Below are 22,366 nucleotides of genomic sequence, written 5' to 3'. Positions count from 1 at the left end.
GAATGCTTATCACCTGGTTCATTCACTCACAAATGGAAAGAGAAATTTGAGTAATGGGGCTCTCCATCTCAAACCTCATTGCCAGGCAAGATCTACTGGGTGCTCAGATACAACTAGGACTAGAATGGGCAGCAAATGCACACATGTAAAATCCCAGGATTTCAAACATCAGAGCTGAGACTAAACAAACTACCCAAGGCTCATGGTCAGAGACTGTTACTCTAAGAGGTTTTCCAACTGGATCTGTATTTATTGTCCCCTGTGAGTTCCATGGAGCTTGTTCAGCCAAACTTTCAAAGTGGTGGGCTAAATCCAACTTCCTGTTTCTGTAAATAAAGTTTTATTGGAACACAGCCATGCCCATTATTTGATGTATCATCTACGGCTGCTTTCATGCTTCAATGGCAGGCAGTCTTGAGCAGGTTGGAAAGAAACTGTATGGCCTGCAAAGCCTAAAACATGTATGAAGTGAGCCTTTACAGAAGAAGTTTGCTGACCCCTGGTCTAGAGGACCATAATTGTTTAATTCACTTCAAGTTAGTTTTGCTTAGCAGCACTGGGGAAATTTGCCTTGTTCCCTTCTTCCCTCCCTCCCTCCCTTTTCCCCTACCTCCCTTCTTTCCTTCCTTCTTTCCTTTTTTTCTTCTTTATTAAGAGCTAAGAGTAGTTTAGAGAAGGAGCAATCTGAAATGAGCTGTGAAATAAATGATCTCATAGGATTAGAGGAGAGTTCTTTTATATCAAAGCTGGTGGTATATTCCCTATCCAGCCCCTGATTTTTGTAAATAAAAAAGTAATGAAATGCTTCAAACATACAGTAAAGTACTATACTAATACCACCACCAGGATTCTGTAGATCTAAACAGCTTATCATTTTTTTAAAAAAGAAATAAAACAAAACAGATAAGGCTTATCTATATCCTTTTGACCCTATTTCCTTCCTTCTTAAAAGGTAAACACTATCTTGAACTTGGTATGTATTCTTCTGGTCTATTTTTTAATATTATTACTACATAATGTGTGTATAGCCATATATCCATAGAGAATGTATTGTGTTGTTAAATTTCTGCTTCTCTCACCTTTGGAACTGTAAGAAAAGTGATGGCATTTAAGAAAATCTGGAGTGGAAAAGCACCCATAACCCTATAACTCTAACATAGACATTTTCACATTTTGGCTTTGCCCATATTGTGTGCTTTCCTTTAGCGAGCTGCAATCAGAATATGCAAACCATATCGTGGTCATTCTCCCCCTTCTTAGTATCAAACTGTAAACATTTTCCCATATTTCCATCTTCATAATTATTATTTTTTTAGGGGCCATGAAATATAATTGTTGATACACAAATTTAAGCCAGCCACCTAAAAATCCTCTGGTGGACGAAAGGTTCTCAACAGTGGTCACTTTTGGGTCTAGTGATAGAAGTGGGACCACATTAACTTTTCAACGTATAACTTTTTGTGCTATTGTTTTTTATATCATACAACATAATTATTTTATTTTAAAGATAAGTAAACAACATTTTTTTTTAAATTAAAAAAGACCTTGCTCTCTGCAGAAAATATTCCAGAAAGGAAAACCCTTACCTTTCAATGTTGTGGGAAGGTCATTGGATTTGGAGACAGAAAACCTGAGTTTTAGCCTTTGAGCAAGTCATTGACTTTTTCTCTCTCATCAGACAATTTACTTGTCCTGTTACCTTGATTTGAGAATCAGAACAATGTATGTATCTAAAAGTCCTTGGTCAACTGTAAAATCCCCTAAATATGGAGGAAAAAATACCCTAATGAAGTAAGGAAATGTTTGGGCACCTAGGAGACCCCAAGACAGATGTCAAAGCACCCCAGCTTACATAAGCTTAGCTATGGTGTCCCCAGGCACATCTGCTGGCTTTCAGGGTTCCAAGGACAGAAAGAATTTATTACTGAAGTTAAGAATGACTCATGGGAGGAAGCATTTGTTCTAGGTTTCTTCAATTCATGAGGGAGGTTTCCTTGGAATTCTTTATCTGCCCTGTTAGCTGGAAACAGAATGCATATCATAAGAACAAGATTTCGATTAGCCCAAGACTTCCCATAAGTCTTTATAGACTTTGTTTATTGTGTTATCTTAGGAGTTGTGAGTTACTTATTTGTGACTAATGATGGTAAGGCAAATATTAATGAGGGTATCATAGTCTACTATGGCCTGTTGTCATAAAGCATTACAAATTAACTACTCTGGAAAGTAAACCAACCAAGGGCATTTTAAAGGCAGTAGCAGCCTTGGAATTTTTTTATAGCTCACTTATGCTTATTAGCTAATCCACTGAATCTAAAGTGTGCACATTTAACAGCATTCCAATGAATGGAGCCCCTTTAACTGAAATAACTTTAGTGACAGTACAGAGGCCTTGGAGGGGAGGCACTGGCATTGTGAATACTCATCACAATTTCAGGTGGCCCAGAGTGCAGTGTCAAGGAGGGGTGGCCATTTCACCCTTAGCGAGGCTAATGTGCAGCTGGGGGCTCTTTCTTCCTCTTCAGCTTTAGCTGCTGCAGAGGGCAAGGTAGAAGATGTCTCAGATCTGGGAGGGGAATGCTTTCCTCGGCTGCAGGTCTTTCTCACTTCCAGCCACTGAGAATCACAAGCCCCAGGAGTCAGAGCTTTTCACTTTAAAGATGAGAACACTGAGACACAGAGAGGCAAAATGTTTTATTAAAGGTCACTCAGGCCTATAGTGGCAGCGCTGGGGTTAAAACCCAGGTCCTCTCACCACCAGCCCTGAGGGTGGGGGTCTCTTTCTAAGTCACCATCTCTCTCCCCACCTCCTGTGTCTGCCTTTCTTACTCTTCCAGGGAAGACAATGACAGTAGGTCCCCTGGGACTAGAGGATCTTCAGGGAGCTAAGGCACTAGGTCCTCAGGAGGGCCAACTTGAGGGAGGAGGCCGGGCATTAACACAGAAGCTTGGAGTTGGTGTGAGACGAGCTCTCTTCCAACCAGGAGGCAGGGAATAGGAGGTTTGGTTGGTGGGGACCTGAGCCACTGGAGGGCACCGAGGAGCTGCAGGGAGGTGTAGAGGGAACAATAAAAATCGAGTGGAGATGCAAGGGCGCCCTTCCCCAGGGCTCTGATGGGGTGGCCCTTTACATGCCCTGAAATGTGTTCAGTTTTATGCAATAAAACAGCCCTTTGTGGCATCTAGGGGAAATCAGGTTCTTTTGCATCTAGAGATTTGAAAACAAAAAATTCACCACCATCATCCCTTAATACTGTCCTCCTGGTAGTATTTTGGAGAGGACCTAAACATTCATTTTGGGTGACTCCAGTGCTCTCTGTTGGTTTAAATTAGCAACTGCACCATCCAGCCAAGTAGAAGGTTCTTTATGGAGCTAAATGAGGCAGGGGGAAAAAGAACTGCATCAAGAACTGGTGAATTCGGGGGTGAAGAGGGAGCAATTCTCCCTAAATTTACATGAGATAATCTAGATAAATCCACCTATCAACAAGCCTGCCACACAAGAGGTTCGTGGTGATGCTCTGGTTGTGTCTGAGTCAAGATGGATCCCATCTGGGCAGAGGAGATAAAGTTACAATGTTGCTAACATCTCTCTCCACTCCAGGGTGAGGCAGGGTTTCCCTCTCATGGACTCCAGCACTCAAACTTGCTTTTGGGAATAGATCAGATAAACCTTTTACACTGAGGTGTAAATGAAGGATAATAGCTTAGAGCAGCAGTCTACAAAGTGGGTTGGGAGGAACCTCAAGGTGTTAATAGTTGTTCCTTGGCAAACAGAGTTCCATAGTTAAATAAGTTTGTGAAGGGTCATTTACTATGTTTTCCTCCTGGGGATTCACAGTATATTAGAGGCTCAGAGAAGTTGTGTGGTAAAGAAACTGCCTTAACTTTATTTAATCCAGTATTTCACAGACCTCTTTGACTATGGAATTCTTTTTTTTTTCTATCATGTAATATCTATTATCATCTTGAATAAACTTGTTGGGAAATTTAGGAATAGAGCATGACTCTCAGGTGTTCATATCATTTTTTTAAAAAGTTAATTAATTAATTAATTTATTTATTCTTGGCTGTGTTGGGTCTTTGTTGCTGCGCACGGGCTTTCTCTAGTTGCGGTGAGCGGGGGCCACTCTTCGTTGTGGTGCGCAGGCTTCTCATAGCAGTGGCTTCTCTTGTTGCGGAGCGCCGGCTCTAGGCGCACGGGCTTCAGCAGTTGTGGCTCGCGGGCTCTAGAGCGCAGGCTCAGTAGTAGTTGTAGTGCACGGGCTTAGTTGCTCTGCAGCATGTGGGATCTTCCTGGACCAGGGCTCGAACTCGTGTCCCATGCATTGGCAGGCAGATTCTTAACCACTGTGCCACCAGGAAAGTCTTCCTTTTGTTTTTTATTTTTATTTTATTGTGGTAAGAACATTTAGCTTGCCCTCTAGCCTCTTGACAGGTTTTGAGTGTATAATACATATTGTTGACTAGGTACGATGTTGTATGGCAGATCTTTAGAGCTTATTCATCTTACTTAACTGAAACATTATACCTGTTGATTAATAACTCCCCCTTCCTCCAGCCTCTGGTAACAGCCATTCCAGTATCAGATTTTATGAGTTTTGACTATTTTAGAAACCTCGTATACATGGAATTGTACACTACTTGTCTTTCATATTCTCAACTGGGGATAAAAATATGAACCTCTAATTGTGGGAGTTCAGCCAAAGGGCAAAGGGGTGTGGGCCAACGTGGGGCCTCGGAAATCACAGGCATCGGCACTACTTGGGGGTCGGCTTCTGCTAACCCCTCCAAGTTCTCCTCCCTGTCCCTGCTGCTGACGTGCCTCAGGCAGGCCCCGTGCACCCTGCAGCCAGCGGCCTCTCTCCCCCCAACCCCAGCTCTTCTCTCCTTCCAGGCAGACATCTTCTCTGGGGCCATATTCATCAACATGGCCTTGGGCCTGAATCTGTACCTGGCCATCTTTATCTTACTGGTAATCACTGCCCTTTACACAATCACAGGTGAGTCCCCTTGAATGACTCAGCCCAAGCCCAGCTCGGGGTTAGGCACTTGTGAAGACGTGGCTTCTCCTCTCAAGGAAGAGATCCACCCAGGAAAATGTTCGAGGAAACAGTTGTAGGTGGCCCCAGAAAAATCCAGTGTTGGTGGGAACAGTCAGGACAGCTTCTTACAGGAGGTGGGGCAGGGTTTGGCTTTGCAGGTTGTGGAGAGAACTTGGCTGAGTCGGGAGAAGCAGGGAGGGAGTGCCAGGCTCGGGGAGAGGTGGGAGCAAGGGAATGGAGTCAGGAATGGGAGTGGCAGGGCCAGGGCAGGGTGAGCAAGCAGATGAGTTCGGCTGGAGGAGGGGCGTCAATGGGAGGTAGCTGAGGGTGGGGGGTGTAGACGATGCTAAGACCTGATAGTTCAAGTGGGGTCACAGTGCGGGGGCCTTGGAAGCCAGACAGAGGCCTTGGATTTGATGTGACAGGGACTGGGAGGCACTGTAGGGAGGAAGGGAGGGAGTGACACACAGAGACCTTAGAGGAAGGCTCCAGAGGTGACCAGAGAAGCTGGCAGCACTAGTGACCATGGGGCACCTTTGCAGAGGTTGCTCTGCCCAGTTAGGGGGGCCAGGGCCAGTGATGGAGCTTGCTGCCCAGCTGGAGCCCCATGGTGCTGGGGATAAGAAGTTACTCAGATGGCCTGAGAGAAGAGAGAGTGGACTGATTTGGTTATGTCCCCAGACATCTTGTAGAGATGTCAGCTCTTTGCTCTTCCCTGCCTTTGTTTGCGCAGATGCTTCTCACCATAGCCATTTCCTGGCTTAAAGCGGTCACATCAAGCTCTCTGTCCTCAAATAGGGAGAAACATTCTTTCCCCAAGGCCTTCCCAGCATTTCTGTGAAAAGTGGAGATACTGGAACATGCTGGGTGGCAGACCTCTGTAACAGGACAAGGGAGGGAAGGAAAGGAAGGCAGACTGAGGGGTGCAGAAGGTGTGCAGAGGGAGAGGAGTGGGGGTGGGGGTGAGGGTGGGGAAAAGAGGTGGACTGACAGGTTGCCCTCCTACCTGAGGTTAGATGCCTTGTCTCCTTTGCTTGCTCAGGGGGCCTGGCGGCTGTGATTTACACGGACACCTTGCAGACGGTGATCATGCTGGTGGGGTCTTTTATCCTGACTGGGTTTGGTAAGTGGGGCTGGGGCAGGCTGAGGAGGTGGGGAGGCAGAGGTAGAGGCCCAGGGAGAAAAAACGAGTCCAGCCTCCTTGCCTACTGCTGACCTAGACAGTGAGCTGGGTATGCTCTGCTCTCCCCAGGGGAGTAGACTGGCCTAGATTGGCAGTCACTGTGGGTGTGCAAGGGACACCTTCCCTAGCCCTGGAGGTTTCAGGCTGGGCCCGGCCCAGACAATACCTGGATTCCTTGCTGCCCTCTCTAGGCAGTCTGGGCCATTGGGCCCCAGTGTGGGCCTCTGATGTCACAGAGGGGTCTTCTCTCCACAGAGAAACTGGACAAAAAAAGGATAAGGCTAAATATCTATTAGGCTAAATATATTTAAATATTGCATCTTAAATCTCAGATTATGTCATCTACATTTTGATGTTAAATGTCCTTTCTTTTATAAATTGACCATTTTCTTATTTATTTCCTGATTTGGTAAAATTTTAAAAATCAGCCACGAAGTAAGTCAGAAAGAGAAAAACAAATACTGTATGCTAACACATATATATGGAATAAAAAAAAAATGGCTCTGATGAACCTAGGGGCAGGACAGGAATAAAGACGCAGATGTAGAGAATGAACTTGAGAAGACTGTGGGGGGTGGGTAGGGGAAGCTGGTACAAAGTGAGAGAGTGGCATGGACATATATACACTACCAAATGTAAAATAGATAGCTAGTGGGAAGCAGCCGCATAGCACAGGGAGATCAGCTGGGTGCTTTGTGACCACCTAGAGGGGTGGGATGGGGAGGGTGGGAGGGAGGCTCTAGAGGGAGGGGATATGGGGATATATGTATACATATAGCTGATTCACTTTGTTATATGCAGAAACTAACACAACATTGTAAAGCAATTATACTCCAATAAAGATGTAAAAAATAAATAAATTAATTAATTAATAAATTTTTAAAAAAATCAGCCACTCTGTAGTCCCCATCCTCCCAGTTTTGAAATTTTATTTGTCTATGAAATCCTAAGGAGAAGACTGGAAACCCTACAAACAGAGGTATTTGTTATGGGAGGACATAAAATGCCATTTTATTTTTAAGGGGGCCCATGCTCTCTGTGTGTCCTGTGAAGCCTCTTATCCTCTCTATGCTATGTTTTCCAAGAGCTTCCATTTGATTTTCCCCAGTGGTCCTCAGGGGTCTCGAGCAGGGGAAAGAATGCCTTATTCTGCAGGGCAGGGGCTGGAATGCCTTATTCCCACAGCCAAGAGGTGGCAGGGCTCCAGACTTCCTCACCCATTCTCTTCCATCCCACCACACTGCTGGGACTGGGGGCCTAGTCTGTGTCTCTGGGTCTGTGTCCAGAATCCCAAAGGCCACTGCTGATAGCAGGAGGTGAGGGGAAAAACAGAGTCTTTGAATCTGGTTCAAAAGCAAGGTCTTTCTTTTAATAATTCAAATACTTTCCCTTTGTAAAGAAGTTTATGGTTGGAGTACTTTCACAGGTTGTTGCTTTGGACCCTCACAGTAGCCCCCTGAGGGGGCTGGGCAGGGTTAATAATCCCATTCTATGGATGAGAAAGCTGAAGCCCAGAATGGGACAATGACTTGCCCAAGACCCCACAGTGAGGGCTCTGGCTGTGGGTTTCTCAGGCATCCACAGGAAGAAACTGCTATGAAGAGTTGAGAGTTTCAGGATGTTGACTTATGTTACCACTGTTTTCCAGCTTTTCACGAAGTGGGAGGGTATGATGCCTTCATGACGAAATACATGAATGCCATTCCAACTGTGATTTCTGATGGAAACACCACCATCAGGAAAGAATGCTACACCCCAAGGGCTGACTCCTTCCACCTCTTCCGAGATCCTCTCAAGGGAGACCTGCCATGGCCTGGGCTCATCTTTGGGTTGTCCATCCTTGCCCTGTGGTACTGGTGCACAGATCAGGTACCCACGCTGGATGTGTGGGGAGGAGAGGGTCTTCCCCAGGGTGGTACAGAGACTCCTGTCTGCCTGTGGCTTGTGGGGTTGGGAAAGGTAGGGCAGGGCTCATGTGGTCTGAGGGCTGCTGAGCCTCGGTGACATCAGAGTGCCAGGCCAAAGACCCGGGATGGTGGGGGAAGCTGGGGTGGTTAGAGCCTGTTGTGGGGTCTCTTGCCTACACCCCTCCCTCACTGGGCTTTCCCTGGCAGGTCATTGTGCAGCGGTGCCTCTCGGCCAAAAACATGTCACACGTGAAGGCCGGCTGCATCATGTGTGGGTACCTGAAGCTGCTGCCCATGTTCCTCATGGTGATGCCGGGGATGATCAGCCGCATCCTATACACAGGTGATGCCTTCTGCTGGACTTGCCGACCTCTCTCTTCCATTTTCCTGGCTCCAAGTCACTTCTAAAGCCCTGTAGGTCCCTGTTTCTTTTTTTCTGCCCTCTTCTTTTCTTGCCATGATTACCAAGCATTATTGTACCCCCCTGCCCCAGACAGTGAGCAACTTGAGGCCATAGAATGTGTGGAGTTGTGTTCCCTGGTTCTTTACATTGGCAATTATTTTTCCCCTTTTGCAAATTCTCTGAAGTCATGTCATGCCTCCAGCTATAGCTTCTTCTAGCTAATATTTACTTATTTTTTGCTCTGTCTTCTCCCCAACCCCCAGGCTATAGTAGTGTGTATGATGCCCTTAATGTCAAAGGACCGCAGCCAGTCTCTAACTGCCTGCTGCCCTGTTTCCTGGACCATTTCTGTGAAGGGGCCCCGAGCCTTGCACTTTGCTATCCAGGGTGTTAGATTCTTCCTTGGCCTGTTTGTGGCCTCTCCTACACTTCTGTTTGCGTGTGTGTTTTGGTCAGCCATCCCAGGTCCAAACTGTTTCCTGGAATATAAAATAATGGCAAAAAGAGAGCACCACAGAGTGAAAGTTTGGTGAGCACCTTCCAAAATGAAGACAAGACAGTCTGGGGGCACTTGTTGCCGTTGGCTACATGCTCCTAATAGTGCTTTCACCCTCCTATACTGGCTCACCTGTCATGAGAAAAATATATCTAACTTAAGATTTTAAAGTATAATGGATATAACACACAGACAAATATTTGAGATGGTGCTGTGATGATTCGGTACTATATGGGGCAGCACTAAATGACCTACCTGTAGTAGGTACCTAATAAATGCATGTAGATCTGAATTCTATAGAAGTTTTTAGAACTTCCTCCAAGTCTCTAGATCATGTCCCCTTCCCCTCCCAGGTTACTGCCTTTCTATTTCTAGCCCAGATTTTCCACATCTGGGAAGTTCTACCCCACATTCCTCCCACTGGGGAATTCCCTTAGTTGTCTAGATGTTCAACCCTACTTGCAAGAGCTGTTGAAAACAACCTCAAAATTAGGAACCGCAAGTCACTGTGATGTTCAGGAGAAACAAGAACACAGTCACTGCTGAGCAGGGTAGCTAGCTAAAGTCTGAGGACCATGCCCTCTCATTTCCTGCATAAGCATTTCTTTGCTTCTCCCTCATCTGCCTAGGAACTGTCTTTCTTCCCCAGGCAGAGCTTGGGAATGGTCAGGACCAGCAGGGCAGGGGGATGGCATGGAAGGGCTTAGTGGGAGCTGTGCTCTTTGTGGAACCATTTCAGGGCCATGGGCAGGAACGTCCTGTTTGAAGCCCTGTCTTAAGAAGGTGAATCCTGGAAATAGTTCCCAGATGTCTGCTTGCTGACATGACTCTTCATCTCTCCTCAGAAAAAATTGCCTGCACTGTCCCCTCGGAGTGTGAGAAATATTGCGGCACCAAGGTTGGCTGTACCAACATCGCCTACCCTACCTTGGTGGTGGAGCTCATGCCCAATGGTGAGAGTTGTCCCTGCTGGCAGGGTCTTTCTTGGGAGGCTGATTGGGCTTGGGCTCTATCTACATAGCTGTCTGTGGGCCTTCTGGGGCAAAGCCATTTCTGAGCCTGGGGTGCTAGTAGGGAAAGCCTCATTCCAGGCATCCTCAGTTTTTAAGCAGGTCTTGCCTTAGTAGGGAGGAGACATCTGGCTTGGTTGGGCTCCATGAGTCCTGGCACTTGTCCATCAGTCAGGCATGAGATGATCTGAAAACATGTTAGGGAAAAACACGACTTTTTCATGCTCATCTAGAAAGTCTTTTGATGCTCTCCAACAGACATTAACATGAGGCTTGAACTAAATGGAGTTTTACCTGGAGAATGAATTGACTTCTAGGCTGTTCCAAGGAAAAACATGGAGGGAAAGGCAAAGAGCGATTTTAGCTCTAGAATGAGGAAGTTCAAGGCAGTAGGTAGATTGGATACAAGGGGGTTTCTCATTATAGAGAATGTGGTGTCCTAAGAAAGTGAATACTTAGAGTCCAGAATAGTTAGTTTTGGGGTAGACCTGTATGGTTACTGTTCATCTTCATGTTGAAGAAAAATCTAATTCTGGCTTAAGTGATGGAAATCTTGTTAGGTTAGGGGTCCCGGGAGACAAAAAATTCAAAGGTATTGATCAGGAAAATTTAGAATAAACATAAAATTTTATTACTGAAAGGAAACATGGAGATCATCTAGTCAAACCTGTTCATTTTACAGTTGGGGAAATTGAGGCCTACAGAGAGAAAGTGACTTTTCCAAGGCCACACAGTAACTCAGCGTCTGGCATGGTTAACTCAGCTGAAGGCTAGAATTTAGGAATTTGGATTTTTTTTTTTAAACCACAGACTGGATAGATGACCTTGGGCAAACCCTTTGCATTCAACTTCTATAAAAATGGGAGTAATAGTTAACTATTCCATTGAGCTGGGTTGCTTATTAATTAAGGTTGCAATTAACAAGAATCATGGCTCTTTTAGAGTTCTGGCTGGGATCCTGGCCTCTGTGGTGTGTTTATGCTATTTCCTTAGACTGGCAGATCCTGGGTGAGGACTGTAGCTCTGAATACTGTGCTAGAGTGGATTGTGCATGACAGAAAGCTGTGTGGCACATAGTACACAAAAACGCTGCATTTGCATATACCATTGCCATTCCTCACTTTTGGCTGGAATCTGGCTTCTGTAAACACCAGATTCCCCAATGACCTCTCCATGCTAGATCAAATAGATATTTTCCATTGGTCCCTCAGTAGCATTCAGCATTATTGATCACTCATCTTTCTTGAGTTATTCCCTTCTCTTGGATTCCATAACACTATCCTCTTCTGTTTGTCTTCCCCCCCCCCCCCGCCCCCCGCCCCCATCCTTTCCAGCTGTTCCTTTTTGTCTCATTTGCAGATTCAGCCTCCTTCACTCAGCCAGTAAATATTCCCCCACCAATCCATCACCAAATTCTGTCCATTTTACCTCCTAAGTATCTCTTATATTCATCTACCTCCTTCTCTTGTTATCTCCATCACTCTACTCTGATATACCGTTATTTGTTGCCTGGACTGTTCTAAAATTATGTTAAACAAATATTTGTTGTGTGAATAAATGAATGTGAGTCTGAGAAGAGTATCATACAGAGGGGAGAAAGCTCTATCCCAGCTGAGCAATTAAGTGGTAAAGTAACTCCGAGCGAATGGCAGAACTAAGACTTGAAGCCCTACCTACTAACTCCTTGAAATGGACCTTTGTTTTATTAACTGAAAAATGAGACTGTTGGATGAGATGGTCTTTATAACTCCTACTATAGCTCCAATAGTCTGTAGTCTACATGATAGACACTCAAGTGGGACCATTAAAAAAACATCCCAACCAATGACAAAATAATCAGAATAGGCAACCTTTATTTTTCTTCTTGTGAGGCTGTAGATGAAAACACAGCTATAAAATTATTTACAGATACAATACCTAGAGGATGATAGAATCATGTTCCAAAAAGATCTCAAGAAGCAGGAATGTTGACTCGAAGCTAACAAGCTGAAGTTTAGTAGAGATATATGTCAAGTTCTATTATACAGGGATAGTACAAGAAACTGAAGATGTTTAGCTTGGAGAAGAGAGAGTTCAAGAGAATATGAGTTGTCTTTGAATATGTGAAAGATGGAAAAGTGGATGAAGAGTAATACCGCTTCTGGTGGGTGGCGTAAGGACTCTGTCTGAGGCTATCAACAGGCAGATATCTGCCTAGTTAGGACTGTCCAAGAGGGAGAAGACTCCTGTTGCTGGAGGGTTTAGGCAGAACAAAAGTTGTGGAAAGGATTTGTGTATCAGATGGGTGGTAGGCCTAGGTGACCCCTAAGGTTACCTTTACTTCTGGGATTGTACTCTCAATAGTGGGCCCTCAGCATGGCCTGGCCTCCTAGCCTCAGTAGGGACAACCTCGTGCTCTCCTTGGCTAGTATTTCACAGAGATGTGAAACTATCACCACAGTCAATTTTAGACAATTTTCGTCACGCCCCAAAGAAATCCTGTACCCATTAGCAATCACTCTATGTTTCATCCTAGCCAACCCCCAGCCCTAGGCAACCACGAATCCACTTTTTGTCTCTATGGATTTGCTTAGTCTGGACATTTCATATAAATGGAATCATACAATATTTGTCCTTTTGTGTCTTTCACTTAGCATAATGTTTTCAAGGTTCATCCATGTTGTAGGCATTTACTAGTATTTCATTCCTTTTTTAAAAATGATATTCCACTGGATGGATATACCACATTTTGTTTATCCATTTATCAGTTGACGGACCCTGTGTTGTTTCTACTTTTTGGCTATTATAAATAATACTGTTATGAACACCCATGTGCAGGTTTTTGTACAAACCTATGTTTTTATTTCTCTTGGGTAGATGCCTAAGAGTGGAATTGATGGGTCATATGTTAACTCTATGTTTAACTATTTGAGTAAATATTTACCATAGTGGTGGTACCATTTTACATTAGTGCCAGCAATGTATGAGGGTTCCTATTTCGCCACATCATTACCCATGCTTGTTATTATCTGTCTTTTTAAAAATTATAGCCCCTCCAGGGGGTGCAAAGAAGTATTTTATTGTGATTTTGATTTGAATTTCCCTGATGCTTAACAACTTTTCATGTGATTATTAGCCACTTTATCTTCTTTGGAAAAGTGTCTATGTAGGTCCTTTGCCCATTTTAAATTAGGTTATTTGTCTTTTTATTATGGAGTTGTAGGAATTTTTTATATATTCTGTATAATAGACCCTTATTAGATATATGCAAATATTTTCTCCCATTCTATGGGCTGTCTTTTCACTTTCTTGAAACCTTGTCTTTTGAATCCTAGTTTAAATATTTCTTCATTATCATTAATCTTTTGGGTGAGAGACCTTGTAAAAGTCCGCTCAGATGGAAACACGTACACACACACACACACACACACACACACACACACACACACATACACACACACACCACCATCACCACCACCACCACCACCACCACCACCATCAATCACCCAACTGCAAAGCATTTACCTCATGTGTATTTTGTCCCTAGCTCTTTGTTGACTGCTGTGGACTTACAATGTATTTTTAAGCTACAGTCCATTCCTTAAAAGTTCTAATCTTTCTGGAGAGATAAATCAGAGAATATGGTGTGGTGTCAGAAGGCAAAAAACTTTCCAAGTCTTCACACTTTCCAAGCACAAAAGAGCTGAGGTTCTCCATGTACCACTCAGAACCTCCTTTTCTTTCAGGACTTCGAGGCCTGATGCTGTCAGTCATGTTGGCCTCTCTCATGAGCTCCCTGACCTCCATCTTCAACAGCGCCAGCACCCTCTTCACTATGGACATCTACACCAAGATCCGGAAGAGAGCATCTGAGAAAGAGCTCATGATTGCAGGAAGGTAAGTTCAGCTCCCCCTGTCATGCACCATAGAAAGCTTGAATGATCAGAGAGTTTCCCTCAAGCTGGGGAAGATTGGTACATGCTGGGTAGAATGGGAGTAACCTCTGTGGCAAGTTATATTTGCTTTCAGTGGCATTTAACTTTAAATTGGAGATCATCAAACAATGTCCCTCTGAAGCAGAAAATGACATCAGAGATCATTTAGTCTAACCTCAGTTTATCAATAAACAAAATGAGGCTCGTCCTGCCCAAATCAGGAAGCAGAGGCAGGACTGGAACCCATGGCCAACTGAGTCCTTGTCCAAGGCCCTTTCTACTGTCCCACGCTTTCTTTCTCAGCCCTCCACACTGCAGCTCTCCTCACTGGACTTCTTTTAGGCCCAGGTGCCTCCAATACCTTGACCTTTGCTATAACATTTTTCAGGACCATCGTGAGGGTTTGGTGATATTATGCTTGTGAACATGCTTTGTAAAGTCTAAAATACCAGGCTATGTGCACGCTTGTAATGGACGCAACAGGATACTGAATGCAGTAAGCATTGATCCGTGGGTCAGGTGTGCCCATTTTCCCAATTATCATGGAGCAGATGCTCTGGATAGAGGACTAGCGGAAGCTCTGCTGTGTCTCTCCATGGGGCTAAGGCAGGCCAACCTCCTCAGGGGAGGTGGAAAAAGTCCCTGGAATGTCTGTCAAGGGAAAGGTTCCCAGGGAATGCTGCCACCTCATAAATCTCATGAGCAAGATTAGGGCAAAGGAAGGAAAGGAAAATGGCAGGCCACTTTCAGGAGATGAGACACCTGGCACCCAGGGGAGGTCTGACCACTGAGCCAGAGTCCACCACTCTGCTTCACCGGAAGCAGCACGGTTACCCTGACTGGGTTTTCCTTAGAAAGAAGTTTACTGGTGTTTTTCTGTTATTTATAAGGCTCAAGATGCAACATGGGAAGAAACCCATTTTGTTACTTTGCTCAGGGCTGGACCTCTTCGCCCTGAGATTATGCTGGGGCTCACATTTTTTTTGTGCATCCAATGACTGCTGCCCAGGGGTTTGTCCCTGTCCTAGGTGAACTTACAGTTACATGAAACAATTCCAAACTTTGCTGTGACACCTGTAAGAGCAATCAAGGGCTCAGAGAAGGGAGACATGAGTGCACCATGCAGTAGCTGAGGAAGGCTCCTGGGGGAGCTGCGTCCAAAATGGTGGATAGGAGTTGGATAAATGGGAGGCAGTGGGAAGGGCATTTTAGAGGGAGAAATATGTGAGTGAAAACATTGCTCCGCAAAGGTTAGCTTAAGACTCTTGCCTTAAATTCAGGTAAGAGAGATAAGAGAATCACAGCCTTCCTTCTATTTAAGTCCAGAGGTTATAAGGAACCCTCCAATCTTTTCAGGACTTGAAGTGAAACTCAGAAGGAGGAAAGCTAGGGAATTCCCTGGTGGTCCAGTGGTTAGGACTCTGTGCTCTTGCTGCCAAGGGCGCAGGTTCAATCCCTGGTTGGGGAACTAAGATCTGCAAGCCATGTGGCGTGGCCAAAAAAAAAAAAAAAGGAGAGCTGGCTCCAAGGTCCATACCTTTGTTCCTATACTCCACTGCCTCTCAAAGTGGGATTCTCTCCTGGTGGTTACTGGGTCTACTTTACTATTGAAAATCAAGTGCATTTTACTTACAGGCGAAGAAGATTTTCCTGAAGAAGCAGAATACAGAAGAAAAGAGTCTCAGTGAATTTGCTAATTATTTTTCCTTGCTGTGGTCATATAAAACTTTATATCTATCTATCTATCTATCTATCTATCATCTATCTTTATGTGTACATGTGTATTTGCTAGTTATATATATATACACACACACACACACATATATACATATAGTGATATATATTTATTCATGTGGAGGCATTTATTGACACCCTATTGTGTGGGCTTTGATTTCAGGTTGTTCATGCTGGTGCTGATTGGCATCAGCATTGCCTGGGTCCCCATTGTGCAGTCAGCACAAAGTGGGCAGCTCTTTGATTACATCCAGTCCATCACCAGTTACTTGGGACCACCCATTGCAGCTGTCTTCCTGCTTGCTATTTTCTGCAAGAGAGTCAATGAGCAGGTAGGTATCATACATGTCTAGAAAAATCATTCTGGAACAGAAATCCCCATCTGGATTTGTATATTCTCTGGGAGGGATTCTACTTCCCAGAGATATTAAGCAGGAATGAATGTGCTGCTGAGGGTTTATATGGAAAAGCCTCCAGGGACCATGGGACTCTCCCGGGTTCACATTCTCTTGGACTCCCCTCTTCTCTTTGCTGCAGGTTCCAAATTAATTCCCAACTAATGATGTATGTTTTCCATCCACTCGTGGTGATTTTGACCCAGCTGCATGGCACTCCCTGGGAAGTTTGTAGCCCCTGGGTGAGCAGCTCCAGAGGAAGTTCTAGCACAGGCTACCTCCTTGGTTCGGCAGTGAGCTAGATTTTCCAGCCAGCACTTTTCAGGGCCCAGTGAAGGACCAAGTAGTGATACTCAAGCAGGATAGGGATAAGGGACTGTCAGGAATCTCACCTGTTGAGAGAGTTTGTGTGTGTGGATAATGGAAGACTCAGCTGGAAAGGCAGGTTAAGGTTAGACTAGGCATGGTCCCTTTGAAAGCCAGGCTGAAGAATTTGGGCCATCAGTGGGGTAGCGTTGCAGATTTTGAAGCACCGCTAAAAGGATGCCTTTGGATAAGGCTTCTGACTGGGATGTTGCTCAGTGTCTCTGTATCCAACCACCTCTATGCCTGGGAAGGATTGGGAAAGGGTAGGGGTGTTGACTATGTAGCTGACTGTCTGAAACAATAGAAACAATGATGTATTTTTGGTTAGACAACCCCTTTCTCTCAATAGGACAGAGACAGATATATATCAGGGAAACACTTCACTGCAGTGACCCAGAGTTGAGGTGTGTAAATCACAACACGTGTCTCTCTTCCTTTGCCATTTGCCATTAGGAACATAGTCCAGATTTGCTGGGGACACAAAACTGGGTGCATGGGTAAGTAGCCTTGAGAGATCAGAATTAAACATGCAAGTGATCTTGGCAGGTTAGGGAAATTGGCACACATCTTGGAATACGTTTCAATAGGGATTGACAGAAACTGGTTCACTGGGAGATTTCTAAAATGCAGGTAAGGAAAGTGTGGCTAGAAGCCCAGCTGGGTATTGCAGTGGGCCACAAGCAGACTCAGTTCAGCAATGGACCAGAGCTTTCAAAAAGTAAGGCTAGGGACTTCCCTGGTGGTCCAGTGGTTAAGACTCCAAGCTCCCAATGCAGGGGGCCCAGGTTCGATCCCTGGTCAGTGAACTAGATCCCGCGTGCCGCAACTAAGACCCAGCGCAGCCAAATAAATAAATAAATATTAAAAAAAAAAAAAGTAAGGCTAAGAATTGGAATAGATTGTCATGGTTCTCAACTGGGGGTAATTTTTCCTTTTCCCAGGGGAAATTTGGTGATGTCTTGCAACATTATTTTTTCGTATCTGTGAAAATTTTAAAATTATATTTCATATTTAAAAATTTTGGTCAAACAGAAATTGCTTTGATACCCCAAATCCAGATTATTACCTACATTTCAAAATTCCTTAAGGAAAGGTTCAGTTTATTCTACTATTTTGGTTTCCTTGGTAGGAGATATAGCTATATAACTTTATGTCCATGTCTATGACCCTCTGAAAGGAATAAACACATTTTATTAGCATTGTTCTCCTTCATTTGGCAGTTATTTACAACCACTCTTCAACTAACTTCAGAAGTATTCCAAGTTATTAAAGGGAGTGCTTTTTGGGTATGTAAACACCCAATAACTACTGTATTGGGAACATTTTTTTTTAATGGTGCACTAAATTCATCTCTTTAATTAGGAAATGAGATGACTAATTTTCACATCATAAATGCAACATTCTCTTATTTCATTATTATTTTTTTAATTTATTTATTTATTTTTGGCTGTGTTGGGTCTTCATTGCTGCACGTGGGTTTTCTCTAGTTGTGGCGAGTGGGGGCTACTCTTTGTGCGGTGCACAGGCTTCTCATTGCGGTGGCTTCTCTTGTTGCAGAGCATGGGCTCTAGGCGCGCGGGCTTCAGTAGTTGTGGCTCGCAGGTTCTAGAGCGCAGGCTCAGTAGTTGTGGCGCACGGGTTTAGTTGCTCCGCGGCATGAGGGATCTTCCAGGACCAGGGCTTAAACCCGTGTCCCCTGCATTGACAGGCAGATTCTTAACCACTGGGCTACCAGGGAAGCCCTTATTTCATTATTTTGGAACATTTTTATTTTCTTGGCCGCGCCATGCAGCTTGTGGGATTTTTAAAGTTCCCTGACCAGGGATCAAACTAGGGCCCTCTGCAGTGAGAGCACGGAATCCTAACCACTGCACGGCCAGGGACTTCCCATTTGGGAACACTTTTGATTGTTATGATTTGGGGAATGTTACTGGTATCTAGTGGGTAGAAACCAACATTCTACAATGCATAAGACACCCTCCTGTCCCCCTTCCCCCAACAAAACATTATCCAGCCCAAATGTCACAGTGCTGAGGGTGAGAAGCCCTGGCCCAGAGTCTCTGGAGAGTAGCACACAAAGACTGCAAAGTGATTCTCAGGACCCGTCTCGCACTCTGTTTGCTGAGGGGTGACTAAGTCTTGAGGAAAATTTCAAAGGATCCCAGGTTTTTCTTTTTTTCTTTCTTTTTTTTTTTTAATAAATTTTAAGCTACACTTTTTTTTTTTTTACTTTTAATTAATTAATTTATTTAGGCTGTTGCTGCGTTTTAGTTGCAGCACGCGGGATCTTCGTTGCGGCATGCAAACTTGTAGTTGCGGCATGCATGTGGGATCTAGTTCCCCCACTAGGGATCGAACCTGGGCCCCCTGCATTGGGAGCGTGGATTCCTACCCACTGGACCGCCAGGGAAGTCCCCCAGATTTTTCAAGAGCCTCTTGAGAATAGAGACTAAAGGAATAAGAGCAGACTACTATTGCCAAAAGAAAAGGAAAACCTAAGCGAGTTTTATCAATACTATTCACACAAACTAAAGTTAAGAAATAATTTTTTTACTGAGAAAGTGTATGAGGGACAAAAGGAACATCTTTTTCTTCTTCCTTATTCATTTATTCATCCAGCAGACACTTCCAGATGCCAGCATAGGGCTAGGCATTAGCAACACACAGGGAATGAATCCTGGTTCCTTCTCTGGGCAAGCTCCCAGTTCAGATGGGGAGACAGGAGCGAATGCATGATTACACGGCAGTGTGGTCAGTGCTGGTGTGGAGGTGTGTCCACAGTGCTGCAGCCACAGCAAGGAGGATGCACCCACCCAGTTCTGTCTAGGCAGAAGGAGAGGAAACCTTCCAGCTAGGGCAAGATTCCCAGGAAGGGATGAACCTGTGCCCTCCTAGGTAGAGAGAATGACCTGTGCAAAGAGCCAGGACATGAACATACATGACACGTTTAAAGAATAGCTGGTTATTTAGCACACCTGTAATATACAGTGTGGGGATACAGATGGCTAGCAAAGGAGCTGTTCAGACCAACACTTGACAAAATCACGAAGGCTCCCTTTGGCCACCCTTCTATGTGCTCACTCTGCTTTGTCATTGGTCCTTTTAAAATATGACCTGTAGACTCAGACTTTGTCCTCTAGGTGAGAACTGACTGAAAGGAAAGAAAGAAGGAAGGAAGAAAGGAAGGAAAGGAGGGAGGAAGGAAGAGAGGGAGGGAGGGAGGAAAGAAAGGGTTTTTTAAAAAACCTGAAAAATTGTCCCCCAATGTTACTAGTCTCTTAAGGGCTTTCCATAATTCTAATATGTAAACCCAAAATTTAATGTAAAAACACACAGTATAATTTTATGTTCTCAAATTAAAAACAGTGACTTTGGATCTATAAAAGGGGGTGATGGAAAATTCCTTTCTCCTCTGTCCCCAAAAGACCCAATTTCTTTTTCCATGTCTTCAAGGAATACAAATTACTTCACCAGTAATTGTTGTACATCTGAATGTGCCTAAATCTGGAGGCTGATGGTAAAAGTAGCTGCAGGTAGAGAAATTCAAATTATTTTTCAAGTTAAAGGGAATTAAGGCCTTTGGAATTAAGGCCTTGGGTTGCTATTCTAACCAGTTATTAGACACTTTACTCCATTATCTTGTGAATCCTTGTTTTATGACTTACGTAAAATCACATTACTGAAACATGGTAAACGCAGCCACTGAAGGCCTGATATAACATTCCTAGCCGTATTCTGAACTCCACTGTTTCTGTTTTAGATAGCCTGGAGCTTTCATTTCTCTCACTGTTATTCTTTTGCCTCTGTCCCCCCAGTGAATGCGCAGCTGTTTTCTGTATACAGTGTTTCTTAACCCAGGTTTTTCTTTCACAGGGAGCCTTTTGGGGACTGATCATTGGATTTGTGATTGGGGTGTCCCGTATGATTGCTGAGTTTGCCTATGGAACTGGGAGCTGCATGGAGCCCAGCAACTGTCCCACAGTTATCTGTGGTGTACACTACTTGTACTTTGCCATCATCCTCTTTGTCATTTCTCTCATCATCATCCTGGCTGTCTCCCTCTTCACCAAGCCCATTCCAGATGTGCATGTGAGTATCCATCTGGGAGACCTGTCCTGCCCTGGTTTCATGTTCATGCTGCAACACCCATCTTGGTTGCCTTTGGCTCAATCAGATGTCATATAGTCACATGACTAAAATAGGCCATCCTTGCTTTTGGTGTCATGTAGAAGGATACAGGACAGAAAACACGGTTTCCCAGTAGAGCAGTGTCCAGAGTGTGTCTTCAGCAGGAGTCCTCACAGCAGGCCTCATTTCACTCCAGGGGCTATTCTCTGGATCCTGCTCCCCAGGTGACAGCTCGATACAAGGGAATGAGATCACATGGGCAGGCACAGGGGTCACCCTGGCTTGGATGCTTATGTCCCAGATAGCAACACATATTTCCTGTAACAGTCTCCTGGTCATAGCTTCCAAGGGTCCCAGCAAGGGACATACCTAGTTATAAAAATCACCACATTGAGGGAAATCTGAAGTATGATTTACCCTTTATTTTTTCCCAATTAAGCCTCCAAACAGTTGCCCATAGAATTTAAGAAATTTCAAATAGTATCAAAGTATAATTGATTCAAGACTTCAAAAATCACAAGTACTCTTCTTTAGCTCTAGATGTCACCCTTGGTTTAGGGTATGTTCGCAGCCCTCCCAATGCAGATGAAGATTACCAATTATGGGTCATTTTTACCATAAGCAATATAGTCTGATAACCCAGCACAGCTGACATACTGTCCTTTTCAGTTTTCCAAGGAACAGAGCTAGAGAGTTAACCCAAGATCGCATTTGTCTGTAGAGAAAGAGAAAGGGTTTTGTTTATCCCTTTCTGGTGCGTGCACAAATACAGGGGCTTATGGAATCCCTGAGAGACCTTCAGTCTCACTGCCAAATTTTCAAAACTGTGACCAACCTTAATGTCAAACAAAGATTGCTTTTATAGCAGCAGAACCGCCATCATGGTTAGTGGCCAAATCTGTCACAGGCTCGCTTTACGTTGTATTCATTGCTTCTTGATGTCTCAGTTTTTGAAAGTATTGTAGCCCCAAACACATTTAATTCCATGCTTCCTCTTGAAGTAAAGTGGTTTCTGGTTTCATGTCAATAGAAACTGCACCTCCAGCTGTTCCCTGTTCTAAATGGCTTATGAGTCTACAATTCTCCCCCCATAATATAGTACAAAAAACCTGATCTTACACTGCCGGTCTGGATAAATGAGTGTCTAGCCTTGTTTCCCAGCACGAGTGCTAAATGGAACAAATTCACTTATCATATGTAACAAGAGATCATTCATTCAAAACATTTCTATGTTCAAGGCAGTCTCTTAGCCTCTGAATATGCACATAGCATAGGGGCTGGTGTGCACGTGTGTAAGATTTATATCCACATTCCCAACATATTTAGAGATAGTGCTGTGGATGGGAACTGTTATCTGTGTTCTTGATGGTATTGAGAGCCACATTCCTTTTCCTTTCTTGATGTACATCTCTTTGTTCTCCCAACTTCTTGGCCCAAGACACTGTTTGGATCTTTCTGCTAACCTGTTCTGCTTTCTCCACAGCTCTACCGCCTGTGCTGGAGCCTGCGTAACAGCAAAGAGGAGCGTATTGACCTGGATGCAGGAGAGGAGGACATTCAAGAAACCCCAGAGGAGACCATTGAAATAGGTGATTTGTGGCTCAGAGCCTATTCCCAAGCCCTAAAGAGTTACTCCTCCAACAGCAAGACCACCTTACTGAAGCCTTCACTAAGTGCCTCATCAAAGCTCAGATCTTTCTTCTAGAGGGGAGTGAGGAGTGGGGTGTGGGGTGAGATGGATAAGTAGGTTTTGAGCAGTTTACTCAAGGTCTGGTCAAGGGGAGG

General features: G+C 44.4%; 2 protein-coding genes across 7 annotated transcripts in view; one reads left to right on the top strand and one right to left on the bottom strand.

Annotated features, from left to right (window-relative positions):
* The window catches only part of LOC132348188 (unconventional myosin-XVIIIb-like), a 102,590-nt gene that overhangs the window by 17,034 nt on the left and 63,190 nt on the right, over positions 1 to 22,366 (bottom strand). The gene's annotated exons all lie outside the window — the stretch shown is intronic.
* The window catches only part of SLC5A1 (solute carrier family 5 member 1), a 140,272-nt gene that overhangs the window by 95,118 nt on the left and 22,788 nt on the right, over positions 1 to 22,366 (top strand). For all 6 annotated transcript variants that reach the window (XR_009497373.1, XR_009497372.1, XM_059895487.1 and 3 more), the window contains 9 exons: positions 4,898 to 5,003; positions 6,088 to 6,168; positions 7,877 to 8,097; positions 8,343 to 8,478; positions 9,880 to 9,987; positions 13,770 to 13,920; positions 15,856 to 16,024; positions 20,327 to 20,542; positions 22,065 to 22,170. Coding sequence is in view for 4 of the 6 variants with exons in the window: in XM_059895487.1 (XP_059751470.1) it covers positions 4,898 to 5,003; positions 6,088 to 6,168; positions 7,877 to 8,097; positions 8,343 to 8,478; positions 9,880 to 9,987; positions 13,770 to 13,920; positions 15,856 to 16,024; positions 20,327 to 20,542; positions 22,065 to 22,170 (1,294 nt within the window). In the remaining 2 variants the exon portion in view is untranslated. The remainder of the gene's footprint in view (positions 1 to 4,897; positions 5,004 to 6,087; positions 6,169 to 7,876; positions 8,098 to 8,342; positions 8,479 to 9,879; positions 9,988 to 13,769; positions 13,921 to 15,855; positions 16,025 to 20,326; positions 20,543 to 22,064; positions 22,171 to 22,366) is intronic.

This window comes from Balaenoptera ricei, chromosome 14 (genome assembly GCF_028023285.1).
Source record: "Balaenoptera ricei isolate mBalRic1 chromosome 14, mBalRic1.hap2, whole genome shotgun sequence".
Taxonomy (NCBI): Eukaryota; Metazoa; Chordata; class Mammalia; order Artiodactyla; family Balaenopteridae; genus Balaenoptera; species Balaenoptera ricei.
Note: the sequence above shows the minus strand (reverse complement) of the source record. Positions and strands in the feature narration are given on the sequence as shown.